This window comes from Aplidium turbinatum, chromosome 4 (assembly GCF_918807975.1).
Source record: "Aplidium turbinatum chromosome 4, kaAplTurb1.1, whole genome shotgun sequence".
NCBI lineage: Eukaryota > Metazoa > Chordata > Ascidiacea > Aplousobranchia > Polyclinidae > Aplidium > Aplidium turbinatum.
This window is the reverse complement of record NC_137475.1, coordinates 42697366-42710319: the sequence shown is the minus strand read 5'-3', so window position 1 is coordinate 42710319 and position 12954 is coordinate 42697366. Positions and strand designations below refer to the sequence as shown.

At 38.3% G+C, this 12954-nt stretch overlaps 1 protein-coding gene across 1 annotated transcript; it reads right to left on the bottom strand.

Moving 5' to 3' along the window:
- Positions 1-177: 177 nt before the first annotated feature.
- On the bottom strand, positions 178-10380 carry LOC145768818 (E3 ubiquitin-protein ligase MARCHF8-like). Its single transcript, XM_082580417.1, has 8 exons — positions 10219-10380; positions 9457-9813; positions 8915-9044; positions 8485-8552; positions 7420-7555; positions 6547-6635; positions 5683-5761; positions 178-3636 (listed from the first exon to the last, which is right to left on the bottom strand). Exons 1-8 carry the CDS (start codon positions 10267-10269, stop codon positions 3509-3511), a joined length of 1038 nt encoding a protein of 345 aa, XP_082436543.1. The 5' UTR covers positions 10270-10380; the 3' UTR covers positions 178-3508.
- Positions 10381-12954: the final 2574 nt, after the last annotated feature.

The window sequence follows — 12954 nt, the reverse complement described above, 5'->3', positions numbered from 1 at the left end:
CTTTTCAAGCCCCGAAGATGAGTTCGTTGAGCTGATAGTCTTCGTTGTTGGGATATTCTGAACATACGGAAGACTTTTCGACCACAAAAATTTGTTTGTTTACAAAAATTGATTATTAGCTTTTTGGTGCAACGCTCCAAAAGCAATTTCTAGAGCTTACGGGACAGCAACACAACGTACAGGAAATTGCATTTATTAAGACGTGGCTTACACAGAAACATATGACAGACCCACAACGGCCTTAGAAACGAAAGTGACGGCCAATTTTAAAAACACTGATCTGGATTAGAAAGACAAAGAAATTTTGAAGCATTTTTGGTTCGGGTTTCATGCCAACATGAATTTAAACTCTGTCCTTGAAAGAATAAACAGAATCTCTTTTCTGGGCAATGAAGGCGTGACGTAATTCCTCTGCTGTGAGCCTTGACAAAGCAAACAAGTTTTTGAAGTTGGCTACGTAACAATTAGAAATGGAAATAAAATAAACGCATATAGACGGTTGTGAGGATTGTTTTTAATTTAGTTAAAGATATCGAAACGTTTAAATCAGTGGTGCCCAAAGTGAGGCCGTTGGAACAATACCCGCGGCCCCTATCTGGGCACGACAATACATAATACAATCTAAATGGCCAAATTTCAAGGAAGAAGAGGGTGAAACGTTTAATGCGGCTCGCCAAGACCAGCGAAATGCAGCAACAAAACTTTGAGCATCCCTGGTTTAAACAAAAAAACAGAACAAGGCTACTGCTTTTACAAATGAAATAAACCAGTTTGTTGATGAAATAATACAACAAACACATCGCTGATCTACAGTAGATACGTTGACAAAACAAAGAGGCTGGAAGAACAACCGGTCACAGTGTGCGGTCTGCTGCGACCAACAGGATGGTTCGTGGGGCAACATTTTCGCAGCAATGAAGACTGAGTGACTGAATTGAGTAATTGGCAACCTCGCAACCTTAAGCATCCACACGTGCCTCTTTATTACAACTGTCACAATGACAGCGCTCACGGAGCCGACAAAACGAAAAACAAATAACCAAAGTCAAATAAACGAGCAAAGCTTTATCTGACACTCCAACAATAAATAAATAATGCTTGTTAGAAGTGAATGCGCCCACCTATACTGACGTAGGTATGTATCCAGGAATGTTTTACATTTATCTCCTTTTACAGCAATATGCTGGTAACAACTTAGCAGTCAATCGATAGATGAAGTAGAAATTGATAGTCTGATACTGATGTTCTGGTTCGACTCTAAGAGTCTAAGTGATAGAAGCTAGACGCGCTATCCCTAAGAGTCGAAACAAGAACTCTCGACCCACGAAGAGCTTTATAAAGGTCTTCTGATTCCACCGGCATAAACATGCTGTATTGGCCTGCTCAGGTTCAGTACGATAATAGAAAAACATTAATAAAAGATTGCACATAGAAACACCACAGTCATATAACCACAGCTACTGTGAAGTAAAAACAAAAGGGCTTTGTAACCCGGACACAACCCAGATGCAAAGCTTCTCTGTATAATTTATCTATACAGTACAAAAAATGGCAGATAAACAAAATTCGTCATGTTGAAAAGGCAAAATGCACTTAAATAGCTGAAAGAAACAATTTCACAAACAGAACATAAATCAGTCTGTGTGACAAAAACCAGGGGTTCTCAATCTATTGTTTAGTTCTCGTCGATTTTGACAGTAACATTGATACTTACGAATTATTTTCGCATCAAAACCCATGAACTTCTTCTACCTCAATAAACCTTAGAAATAAATTTACCCTCTCTTGATAAACCCTGAACTGCAGTAGGAAAATTCAAGTTGCTGCAATTACGCAATCATGTATCATACAATCAGAGAACCAAAGTTGAGAAATGTAGTAAGACATTGTATCTGTATTTTGCATACGACAGGCAAACGTGACAAGCTTTCACAGCAACAGTCAGTTATTCTGAGCTTGCGACAGTTCTCGTTAGCACCGTGCCTTGTCAAAACGGTCCATGACCCTTAGGTACAAATGGGTGCATACGTTGAGTCAATGTAAAAATGACAGATTTTGCGGTCTGGGTAGATATTACAATGAAATAAGACTTAAAGACAGGGGCCAATCGGAAGCTGAAGACATAACAAACATAGACCCAACAAGATTGTTTCTGTAGGATAGATAGTCATCATTTCCTTTTCTCCCACAACAATAAGGAGTAAATCAATCTCCCACCCAAACAACATTATGATGTCATACTTTGTTGGTGATGAACCGAAATAACAAGATGTAGGTTGCTAGGAACACAGCACAAAGGTCAATTTGTCGTTTTTTATAAGCCAAGTAATCAGGTATGCCATCAGGGCAGCGTGCTGCTACCTGTTCGAAACAAATTTTATTCAGAAGAAGTTCTTTATTGAGAATCTTAAACATGACTTGCTGTCGTTCTTCAACGACTCAATAGCAAGGCGTCAAATGGAATGCATGGTACGGTATAGCAGCGGCACTGGACGAAGCTACACTCACCTGGCTTTACATCAGCAGCCTGAAATTTAAGCAATCTTGTCTATATCAACTATCTCAACGATGTTAATATTGGGGAATCATTTAAAGGCGAGTAGTAAAAACCACAGAGCTAAGAAAATGGGCCAAACCCCGATATCATGTCTTCCCAGCAATCTTTTTCTTACACGACATCAACAAGCACCAGAAGTGAAACCAATGTCTTCACTACGTCACACGACAACCATACCTTCCCAGCAATGATAAAAACAGTAGTTTTCTTCAGGAAATGCTCATGAACCTTGTCCGCAATTACAAAACCTACAAGCTGCACGAAAAACGCAAAAGTGAAATTGCCATCTTCCCATTCCTTGACAAGGCTAGCGTACAGAAAACTGTACATTACGTAGAAACTGCACTACTCCAGTGTTGCGCAAACAATTGAAGACTTGGTAGAGCAAAACCAAATGCAGTTTACCCTGAGAATGGATTCTTGTAACGCAATGAATTATACTGAGTGGTGGACGGAAGACTTCCAACAACAGCACAACCTTTCTGCGAATTGTTAAAACATCAATACAAGCTTGCACTCTGGGAGTTGAAGAATTATTTTAAGCAGAAGGGAAGGCAAGGAAGCAATCTTCGTGTCTCATATTTAACCTTTATCAAACCGTTGAGTGTCCAGCTGAGACGCAGCTACGTGCTTTGCGCTAATGTGACGTCCATCTCTGGGCTCGGCAAATAACAGACGACATATTATGCCTCAAAATTATAAAAACATGAAAAAATTGCTAGCATCATCTTTAAGCAATTCAAAGGTTAAAAATGAGGAAAATAGGAAAGCGTCACGTTTGAAGCACCAGGGTTTCCTACATTTTCTGTTTTGGAGTCATTGATCTGTTTTGTGCGAAAACAAAACGGTAAAATGTGATAAAGTGTAAAACTAAAAAAAAGAATAAAAGTATTTTGCATTAAATAATCTGGTGTTGTGCCATCATTATACCAAGCGCATTCCAAAACATGTTTATAAAACCCTAACACGGTGGTCTGAGCGGTTGTCAGATGCCACCAGAGGTGCCATAGCAATCTCCTTGTTGTTGGAATCTGGTGCGAAATTAGATTTGTCCTCTGCTGCAGTAGCGCACCGATTGTCTGAAACAATAAGAGAACCCGTCAATTATCGCGTCACCATTCGCCCTCATCATATCGTAATGAAACCTCCCAATACGTGTGCCATGTCGTCACAAAGGTTTGTTTATTTCCGAACAATGGCCATTAGAAACGTATCAAGCAAAAACAATAAAAGGAAACGTCGATCTACGAGGCTAGGGATAAACTACATCCGCGTTTGGTTTACCCGCAACACTAGAAGGGTTACGTTTTTCCTGATTTACAAAATAATGTACAAGCCTTAAAGCAGCATGCGGCCATGGCTGCTAAGTAAGACCGCCGGTGCTCCCTTCTCAGTCGGCCAAGTTTGGCCGCCGGTTTCTTCTAGCCAATTATTTAACTTTGCAATAGAATGAGCCTGGATTAACTGTCGAAAATATGTAGTATCAAAGAGTGACGCAGAATTAGGTCAGCGCGTTATAACTTAATCACCACTGTTGTATTGTATTGTGCGGGAACATTTGCTATTGTATATATGGAATATATGCAGCTGCGATCATCAGCTGTACCCGCGCATTCGCAAATGCGTGAACGCATTAGGCCAACGCGCGACGCGCATTCATCCATTGTGTGCGAATGCGCGAGTCGTTAATTACCGTGATGCGAAACCACAAGTCGCAGGTTTGCGATTTTTTGCATGATTATAGAGCAGTACTAGACGAACATAATTGAACAAAAACAAGACGATTTTTCCGCTTATTCAATGTTCTAGAATAAAAATTTTAAAAATCCTTCGCGCATTTGCCTGTTTGACTAAGTCTTGTTGACTAAGTCTTGTTTGTAATTCCCGATGTTTATTTTAACAAAGTGTTAATCTGAAGTGCTAATTTACATGGGCTGGCAATATTATCGTTTTTATGTCGATGCAATGTTGTCGGACATTGAATCGTTGTAAAAAAGGAGAACTAGGTTGACATCCAAGGGGAAAACACGTGTCTTCATAGTTGAGAAATGTTCCCGCCATGGGTTAGTGACTTCACACCCTTAATGGTGACATCATAACGTTATAAATGATCAAATTTTAAGAAAGGCGGTATTCGGTAATGCAGTTGAAACAATTTACTGAGCAGCTGAAACAATTTAGTGTCGTTAGATGGTCCCGCAATACCGGATTACAATCCCGATAAAGCAGTCATTGCGTGGTGCAACGATTCTATTGGAGGACGTCGCCCAGACTTCAACAAACGCTAAGTGATCATTGTAGCAAGTTTAATTCTATCGTTATTTGTATTTTGGCCTTCAAGCGCGCAGATTTGGCCGCCGAGAAGGAACTCCTGGTAGGCCACGATGGCTGCCGGAAAAAAATACGAGTTTTAAGGCCTGATGTACTGCTTGTAGGTTATATGAGGAGTGAAGTTGGTTTTACAGTAGCTTAAGTTTTTTCTGTAGAAAGCAAGCTTCGAAAGGCATAAAAAATTGTAACTTGACAATTGACCCTTCTCATGTTGTTGGAAAAGCGGAGCTGGGCGTCATGTTATGTAATGTTCCCATGCGGAGCGCATAAAGTGGCTGGTGTTATGCTTCGTGCTACAGAAGTTGAAACATAAAATAATTGAACCCAGCGAAGAAGCACATCTGTTGCATTATGTAGAGAAGTTAGGTTTTTTACAACGGTTACTCAACATCTGCGGAAGTCGGATCAATGCAAAAAAGACGAAAAGGCTGGGCTGTTTGCGTGCGTTCCCCAGAGATACAATGGTTTCCTGTTGCAACAAAATAGAGCAGGTGGGAAGGATATTCACTTTAAAATAGCTCACTGGTTGTTTTGTTCACCAACTGTTGCAATAATTTGTCCAGAAAACGACAAGCGTTGGTTTGAGAACCGATTAGCCAAATTTATAAAACGCAGACGTAGATTCAATGTAAAAACAACCACTTTACCAACTGAAAAGGCATGCTGAAACGATGTAGGGCTAAAAATGTCCTTAAAAAACTTTTAAAAGGACACTAGCATATAACACGGAATTTGCATTAACATTTATGAAGTGATGATATCTTGAAACGGTAGACCATTAGATAAGCACGTACCATTGGCACCAGCTGGTTGATTTTGCACGTATATGATGCGGTTGTTCGCTTTCAAGCGACGCCATAAATCAGCGTAAGTCTGAAAAGAGAAACATGTCCAGGATGGAATACAGACAGCATAACAGATGGAAGACAATTCGCTGTTTTTAATAATAATAGCATTCACATGGCGACCTATACACATTAAGTGCGGTGCTTCTAACTTGCATGAATCAGCAAACAGGAAAAGCATCAGTTCAGCTTTGATAAACTCGTCATGATGCAAAATATACACAATTTGTTTTTGAAAAATTGCAGTTGGTTTAACGATGACGACCCATAAACCAAGATATATTCTACAGACTGAAATTGCTCACTTAAAGTGACTTGACTTCTCACAAATTGCAACCTGGGACTAAATTTGAAATTATGCCAACAGCATTGCACAAAGGAGAATAAGCTTAGTGCCCGATTGCATTCTCAGCTTATGTCTGACTTTGGACTCTCGGGAGCAGTCAACAGCATTAGAAACGAAGAAATTCTGATAACAAAAAATTTTAATAGGCTTTATACGCATGACGTCACGTTAAGTCCATACCAAGCCAACAAATCAATCGTTTTTGCATTGATTCCATGTCTGCAGACGTTGAATTAATGCAAAAACGATTAATTTGCTGCTTGGGTTTGGTTTATGGGAAATGATGATGAAGTTGAACAAGGGGTCAGAGTTGCCATTTTAATGCAATTTTATGAACATTAAAAAAAAAGTGGCACATTTTCCAATTAGAGAATCTATGGTTCATTAATTTCTCTATGGTTCAACAAAGCAAACTCTCTACCAAACCAAAGCTTTATCATTTTCCAATTAATCAACAATCAGCTTACCTTGCATTGAACGTACATAAAAACCAGGCTACCAACCATGCCGACAGCTACCACCACCAACTTAGTCCAGAAAGGCCAGTCTAACGTCCCTATACACGAAGTGGCTATTAGGAAATTGTAGGTAATAGCTAACAAAAGGAAAATGTAAACAATTCACTGAGACAATTGACCACAATGAAATCTTTGATGGAATTTGAACCCAAAATTACATATATGACAAGTAAGAGATCATAACCCTTCCACATGGTGATACTTGACTCCTCAAATACAATCTATCTATTTCAAGCAGCTAAACTATTTGGCAAAACTAGTAGCATATGACGTTGCATAGTTAATCGTTAAAACTTTTCAAAAACTTTTACAATGCCAGTACACACTGTGCGCACTGCACATATGCATGACAGTAATAACATTAGGAGAAAAATCAGAACCTTTTAACTGTCAAGAAACCACTCGATTGTGCGCACCCCAGAGCTTGGGCACAGCATTGTACGCATGGCAGGTAGATACGGGGCACTTTACAAAGCAGACAATTTCAGGGCAATCGTGTAAAGACGCAACCAATTACCTTAAATTCAATGCCTCAATGCCGAGTGGTAAGCAAGAATGTGATGCAGCACCATTTTCATAAGATCTTTGGTATTACCTGACAGAGTGACGAACCAACGCATGTCGATTCAAAGGCAGGCACTCTAACCACTACGCCAATGAAGCTGGACATAATTGCCAGCAAAATAAATATATATTTGTCATTTTAATAAATGTAACAACTACCCAGACAGCAAAATCCGTTATTTTTATATTGATTCAAAGTCTGCAGACGTTGAAACAATGTAAAAATGACGGATTTTGTTGTCTGGGATAGTAACATACCGATATTCAATTCATTGATAGTTCTTTCTATAAGAACGTATATGGACCAGACTACGCAAATAATGGCAATGAGGTGGAAAGTAACAGAACAGCAGACCTTTCTTCGTTCAGTCTTTGACATAGACAATTTTTCCCACTGTTATAAAGCAATCATCCAAGGTTACAATCCCATAGTGTTTATTTACAAGCAAAACCACTTCTAACTAAGCACAGTAGAACACAACTAGCTAGCTTTGTGTCAAGAATCATCTTGAATCTTCTTATATCAAGAATATTCCAGACCATGTGATCGGAAAATATATAAACGATATGGCGGCCGCGACATTAATGCTGCTAACATCAGTTCACTTCCTGTTAAGCATCTTGTATGTTCAACATGAGCATAAGGAGATTCAAGCATACAGGAATGGTCCGAATCAAGGTCGAAACGCACTTCGTATTAACATGCAATTTCTTGGTCTTCATTTTGCGGCAAATTAAGCTTTTAATGGCCACAACAATTGTTTTGTGTGAATAGAATTTTCTTGCGACATTTTCACTGCATTTTTTTTTTCCAATAGAGCAAGCATATATATAAAAGTGAATGAGGCTGTTCATCAGGCATATTTACTGTAGAGTAGAATGTACTGTAGTTCAATAACATGACACGTTCTTCTGGCGTAAACTAAGCTAAATCATTACAAGATGTGTAAGGTGATAATCTGCCTTTATTCCGACGTTTCGTCAATCAGACACGACTGTCTTCTTCAGGGGGCTAGATCAGGTAATGACGACCCATCTGGCATGGCAAAACACAAGATCGTGTTGCTGTAAAGCAACTAAACATTTTATAGCAACATGGTCTTGGTTACAGGTACTTACTAGTTACTACCTGATCCACCCCTTAAAGAAGTCAGTCGTGTCTGATTGACAAAACGTAACGCGTAATAAAAGCGGATTATCACCTGAAACAACTTGCGATAGTTTAGCTTAGTTTACACCAGAACAACGTATCATTTTATTGAGCGAGCATATTGTGATGCCTGACAATGAAAACAGAATAAAAAGCTAGCGGACTTCACCAACCTTAATCAGCGGTTTAAGCTTTGTATCCATTGCAAACTGAAATCCACATAATTCACAATGTTTATGACCTGCGAAAAAATGCCTTTGAAACAATGAAAAATGCTTCATGACAGTTGAAACATCAAACTGTGTAGTTTATTATGAAGCTAAAGCGACTAAAACAGGAAAGTAAGGACATGCTTACATTGAGCCTAACAATTGCACTGACTTTGGAGGTAGTCACAAGTTGATAATTTATTTCTAAAGCACAGTCTACTGTCAACTTGACAGCAGACTGTGCTCAAGAAATAAGTTTTTGACCAACTCTTTTTAAATCTAGCAAGCAGGAGAAGCTGGAATTTCAACAGAAAGTTTTTAAAACAACACAAGAAGTTTGTTACCAAACAAGCACTTGATTTTATGAACAAATCGAGTTAAAAGTTGACCCCACCTGAGCTTTTAATCCACCTCTGCAAGCATTCATGGTGGACATATGCTAAGGAACCTTTGCACTTGCAGGGGGCTATCAAACTATCCTTACTCCCGTCTGCCTCGCAATGGCAAATTCGACATAAATCGGCCTAAAAATAAAATTATCAGATAAATTACATAAATGTGTTGCTTGCATGCAAAAAAGTCTTCTACGAAAAAGAACGTTTCTCATCCCGATGATCAGCCACGATCGGCCATTCTCCATTGATTACGATAAAGAAACAGCAATTCTAGGTAGCTACAACAAACATAGGCATTCTTTCTTTAGAAAAAACGCAAATAATACTCCTCAAACTGATACAATTCAGACTTTTACGTGAAGCTTCGAAGCAAAAGGACAAAAAACGCAAGAAATAATTAACATCACCAATTCACAAGTTCACTAATTTCAGTATTTTGTAGAAAAGTGAATGGCAAACCTGCGATGTTGCACAGGTCTGCTAAACCAAAACTGTATCTAAACTAAACTAGATTGTTTCAATGAGTTCACACGAGACTTACATCGGCTATCGAGGCCAACAAACATGAGGAACTTTCGGATTTGTCTGCTTCGGTGTCATTAAGTCTGGTGATCAGGTTAAGTTCTTGACCACAGCTTTCACAAGTGCCACATTTAGCAGGTCCCATCTCGATTTCAACGCATTCATTGTCTTTCATGGTTTGGTCGAGTTCAGCAGGTGAGTTGTCTTCTTTTTTGTTGCTGTAATATACCACGCTCGTTGAACTGTTCCGTGAGTGTTCGCAATGCGTTTCTTTGACATCTTTGGCAGTGACCTTTGGTGACCTCAAACCGGGGTTACTTTCGGTCGATGAGCTGGGAAAAGCTGATGACGTCGACGAGTTTGGTTCGGACAATTTCTGTTTTGAAACAAAAAGAAAACAATCAAAGTAAAGAAACGCTTAATTCAGGATGCATTACATTCATGAGCTACTTCTGTTGTGGATTCTTAAGTAAAGAAAATGTGCATATAAATTTAAAATAACTACGAGTTGTAAAGAGACCTCAAAAATGACGTCACTTTACCGAAAAACTAATAACCGCTTAGACCTAAAGCTTGAAACAGTGGCATATTCGGAGGGGGGGGGGGGGGCGATCACCCATCTTATAACACAGAAAAATAACTTCATTCACGGTGTATTTGCAAGGTCGGATTAATCTAGACCTACACATCATTGTGTTTTGTTGAAATCGCCCCCCACCCCCTTAAGAATATTTGCTGGATCCGTCCCTGGCTTGAAAGTACTGTATGAAACCTCGCTTACCCTTTCAACGGAAGTGCCATTATCTGTTTCTGACTCATCCTCCAAAGGCATATTTCAGAGAGTGGTAAATGTTAGTCTTTAGCACTCCCGATTACAACCAATATTTGGTTCGATTTCAATAGAAAAACACCATTCAGCAGGTGAAAGAGCTTATTAGTTAAATTCAAAGTCTGCAATAAAGATTGAAAATTTTAGACGCTGGGCATTTAGCTATAACATTCTCACCTGCATAGGCTGCACATATTTCACTATGTGTAAGCAACTGAAACAAAAAATATGTTGAAGCTATTTTTTTTTCTTTTTTTTAAAGCTATCTATGTTGAAGCTATCTATTGTTTGTATTCATCATCTAACTACACTGGAATGGCCATGGAGATATCATTTTCCCATTTGTGGTACCTAAACACCAAAAATAGTATTACTGTCAAGTGTCAACCTTGCCAAAGTGCTCAAACTGCAAGCAGTGAGCTTTGCTCAATGCATAGCAAGGTTAATGTTATGAAAACATATAATTTGCATAACATATCATCGATACGGTACGGTATCAACAAACATAAATTTTTTGTCTGTTTACATCAATTTATAACCCAGATGTTGATAAATGCATTGAGCGACCAAAACAAACTGCTGTAATAATGATTCAACATGCCACCAAACTACTGATATTAAGAAATAGAAGTTATTATCCAAATAATAAGAATTGTAAACAAACAGACGTCACTTTCTAAGTATAAAGTTCTCAAACTAGATTGTTATGTCAGCAATATCAAAAAACGAAACACAGAAAGTTAATTGAAGCGTTTTTTAATTAATCAAGTCCAAAAACCCAGAGACGTTAAGGGTCAAAAACTGATCAAATATGCAGCAGTTAGGTAGCTGGTTGGCACCAAGTGTCTTCAAGCAGCACAACAACTTCTCATACGCAAGTATTTTAACCACATGACGTAATTATTCATTACCAAACAATGCGCTTGGAGTACACCACCCTCTCAAACAAAAGTTGTTATAATGGGAAATCTGGAATCAGTCCACTAAAAGTAGTTGCCGAAATAATATTAAACTTGGCACACGCAAGAAAAATGCCACCATTTTTGTTGTGAATTTGCATATTTCCTGAAGTCAATTTTAGGCGTAAAATAGACGATCCCACAGAATTAGTCAAGGATGTCTTGTTCATCTTGTCTACTCTTTATAATTTGAAATTTATGTCATAGGCTAGTACTCACAATGGTTCAGATGTGTCTACTAAATCATCACGAGTAGTTTTACAGAGAAACGACCAATTTAAATACTTCGCACTCAATTAACAACATTTTTATTGCTGTTTTATAATGGCGTTAAATAAGGAGCAATAAAGCACCCATGGCCTGAAGTTGACATTACATGTGCAATTGTGCATTGTGCAACAGAAGCACACGACACAAACTTGCAATAACATCATGCGGATGTTACACTTCGTTAAATCACCTAGTGCTTCAAGCTAACAGAAAGCAATCGTACTTTAAACAAAAAAATATTAAAAAAGCTACGTCTAGTGTATTCTAATTGGAATAGGCTACTATGGCGATTCTATGTACTGCGAGGATATTTAAAATAATAATTAGTTTTTGTCAGTGATTTACAAGGTCCATCTGGCAGATGCTATTGAACTCACAAATACATTTTCAACCAATCATTAACGTAACAACGCCCAGTTTTGTTGGTATTGTTTCTACACAAAATTTACTGTTTCCAATGTTGAACAATCCTATGACACTTCAATTTGTATAGCATCGATGCCAAGTGCGACAAGAGCAAACACATTACTGCAACATATCGGAAGTTTCCTGCTCAAGTGTTGACGAAATAACACAACGGGTATAAACCAAATGGCAAAAGCCGATCAATTAACTACAACTACGCTGTGACCCCCCACTGGCTGCTGTCCTCTAAGCTAACCTTTGAATAGACATTTTCATACAAAAAGCATCAGACCTTGCCTGAACACCATCACCAACAGCTGTCTGGTTGTCAATATTGCTCTTATATAACTTACACAATGTAGTGTATTTATGTTTTATTCTACAAATTAATCAAAATACAGTATACTAACGCGACTAAAACAGCTTAATAATAACCTGAACAAATACCAACATATGCACGACTACATTCGATTATCAATACTAATTTGAATACATGATTGTCAAATATATAAAGAGCAAGAATCGAACGGTAGAAGCGATCAGTTCTAGCTTGTTGAGCATGAACAACATTTCCTTATTGAGTTTCATCAAATGAAGAGCAGAATGAGATTGCCATCAATATCACATGATAGAACACTGACAAACTGCGTAAACAATGAGGGTCTCTGACTTCAGAACATCAGAGAAATGCGGTGTCTTCTTCCAACACATGTTCAACATTTTTCCAGCAAATCAGTCGTTTTTTTACATTGATTCAACGTCTACAGACGTTGAATCAATGTAAAAAAAAACGACTATTTGCTGTCTGGGTTAACACAAGCCTGCATATCAGAATGACAGAGCATAACCTTATTCTTCTGTTTAATAAAATATCTGACATTTCAACCAACCTTTTTTTGACATCAAATGACCCGATTTCAATTGACTTAACATCACAAAATCATAAAATATGTTAAGGACATGCCGTCGACCATATAGTTAAGCAAAGGTATATTGACTAGGTTCCTTCGTGGCAATTGTTTGCTACGTAGCAAAAAGCTTGTGTTCATTTACA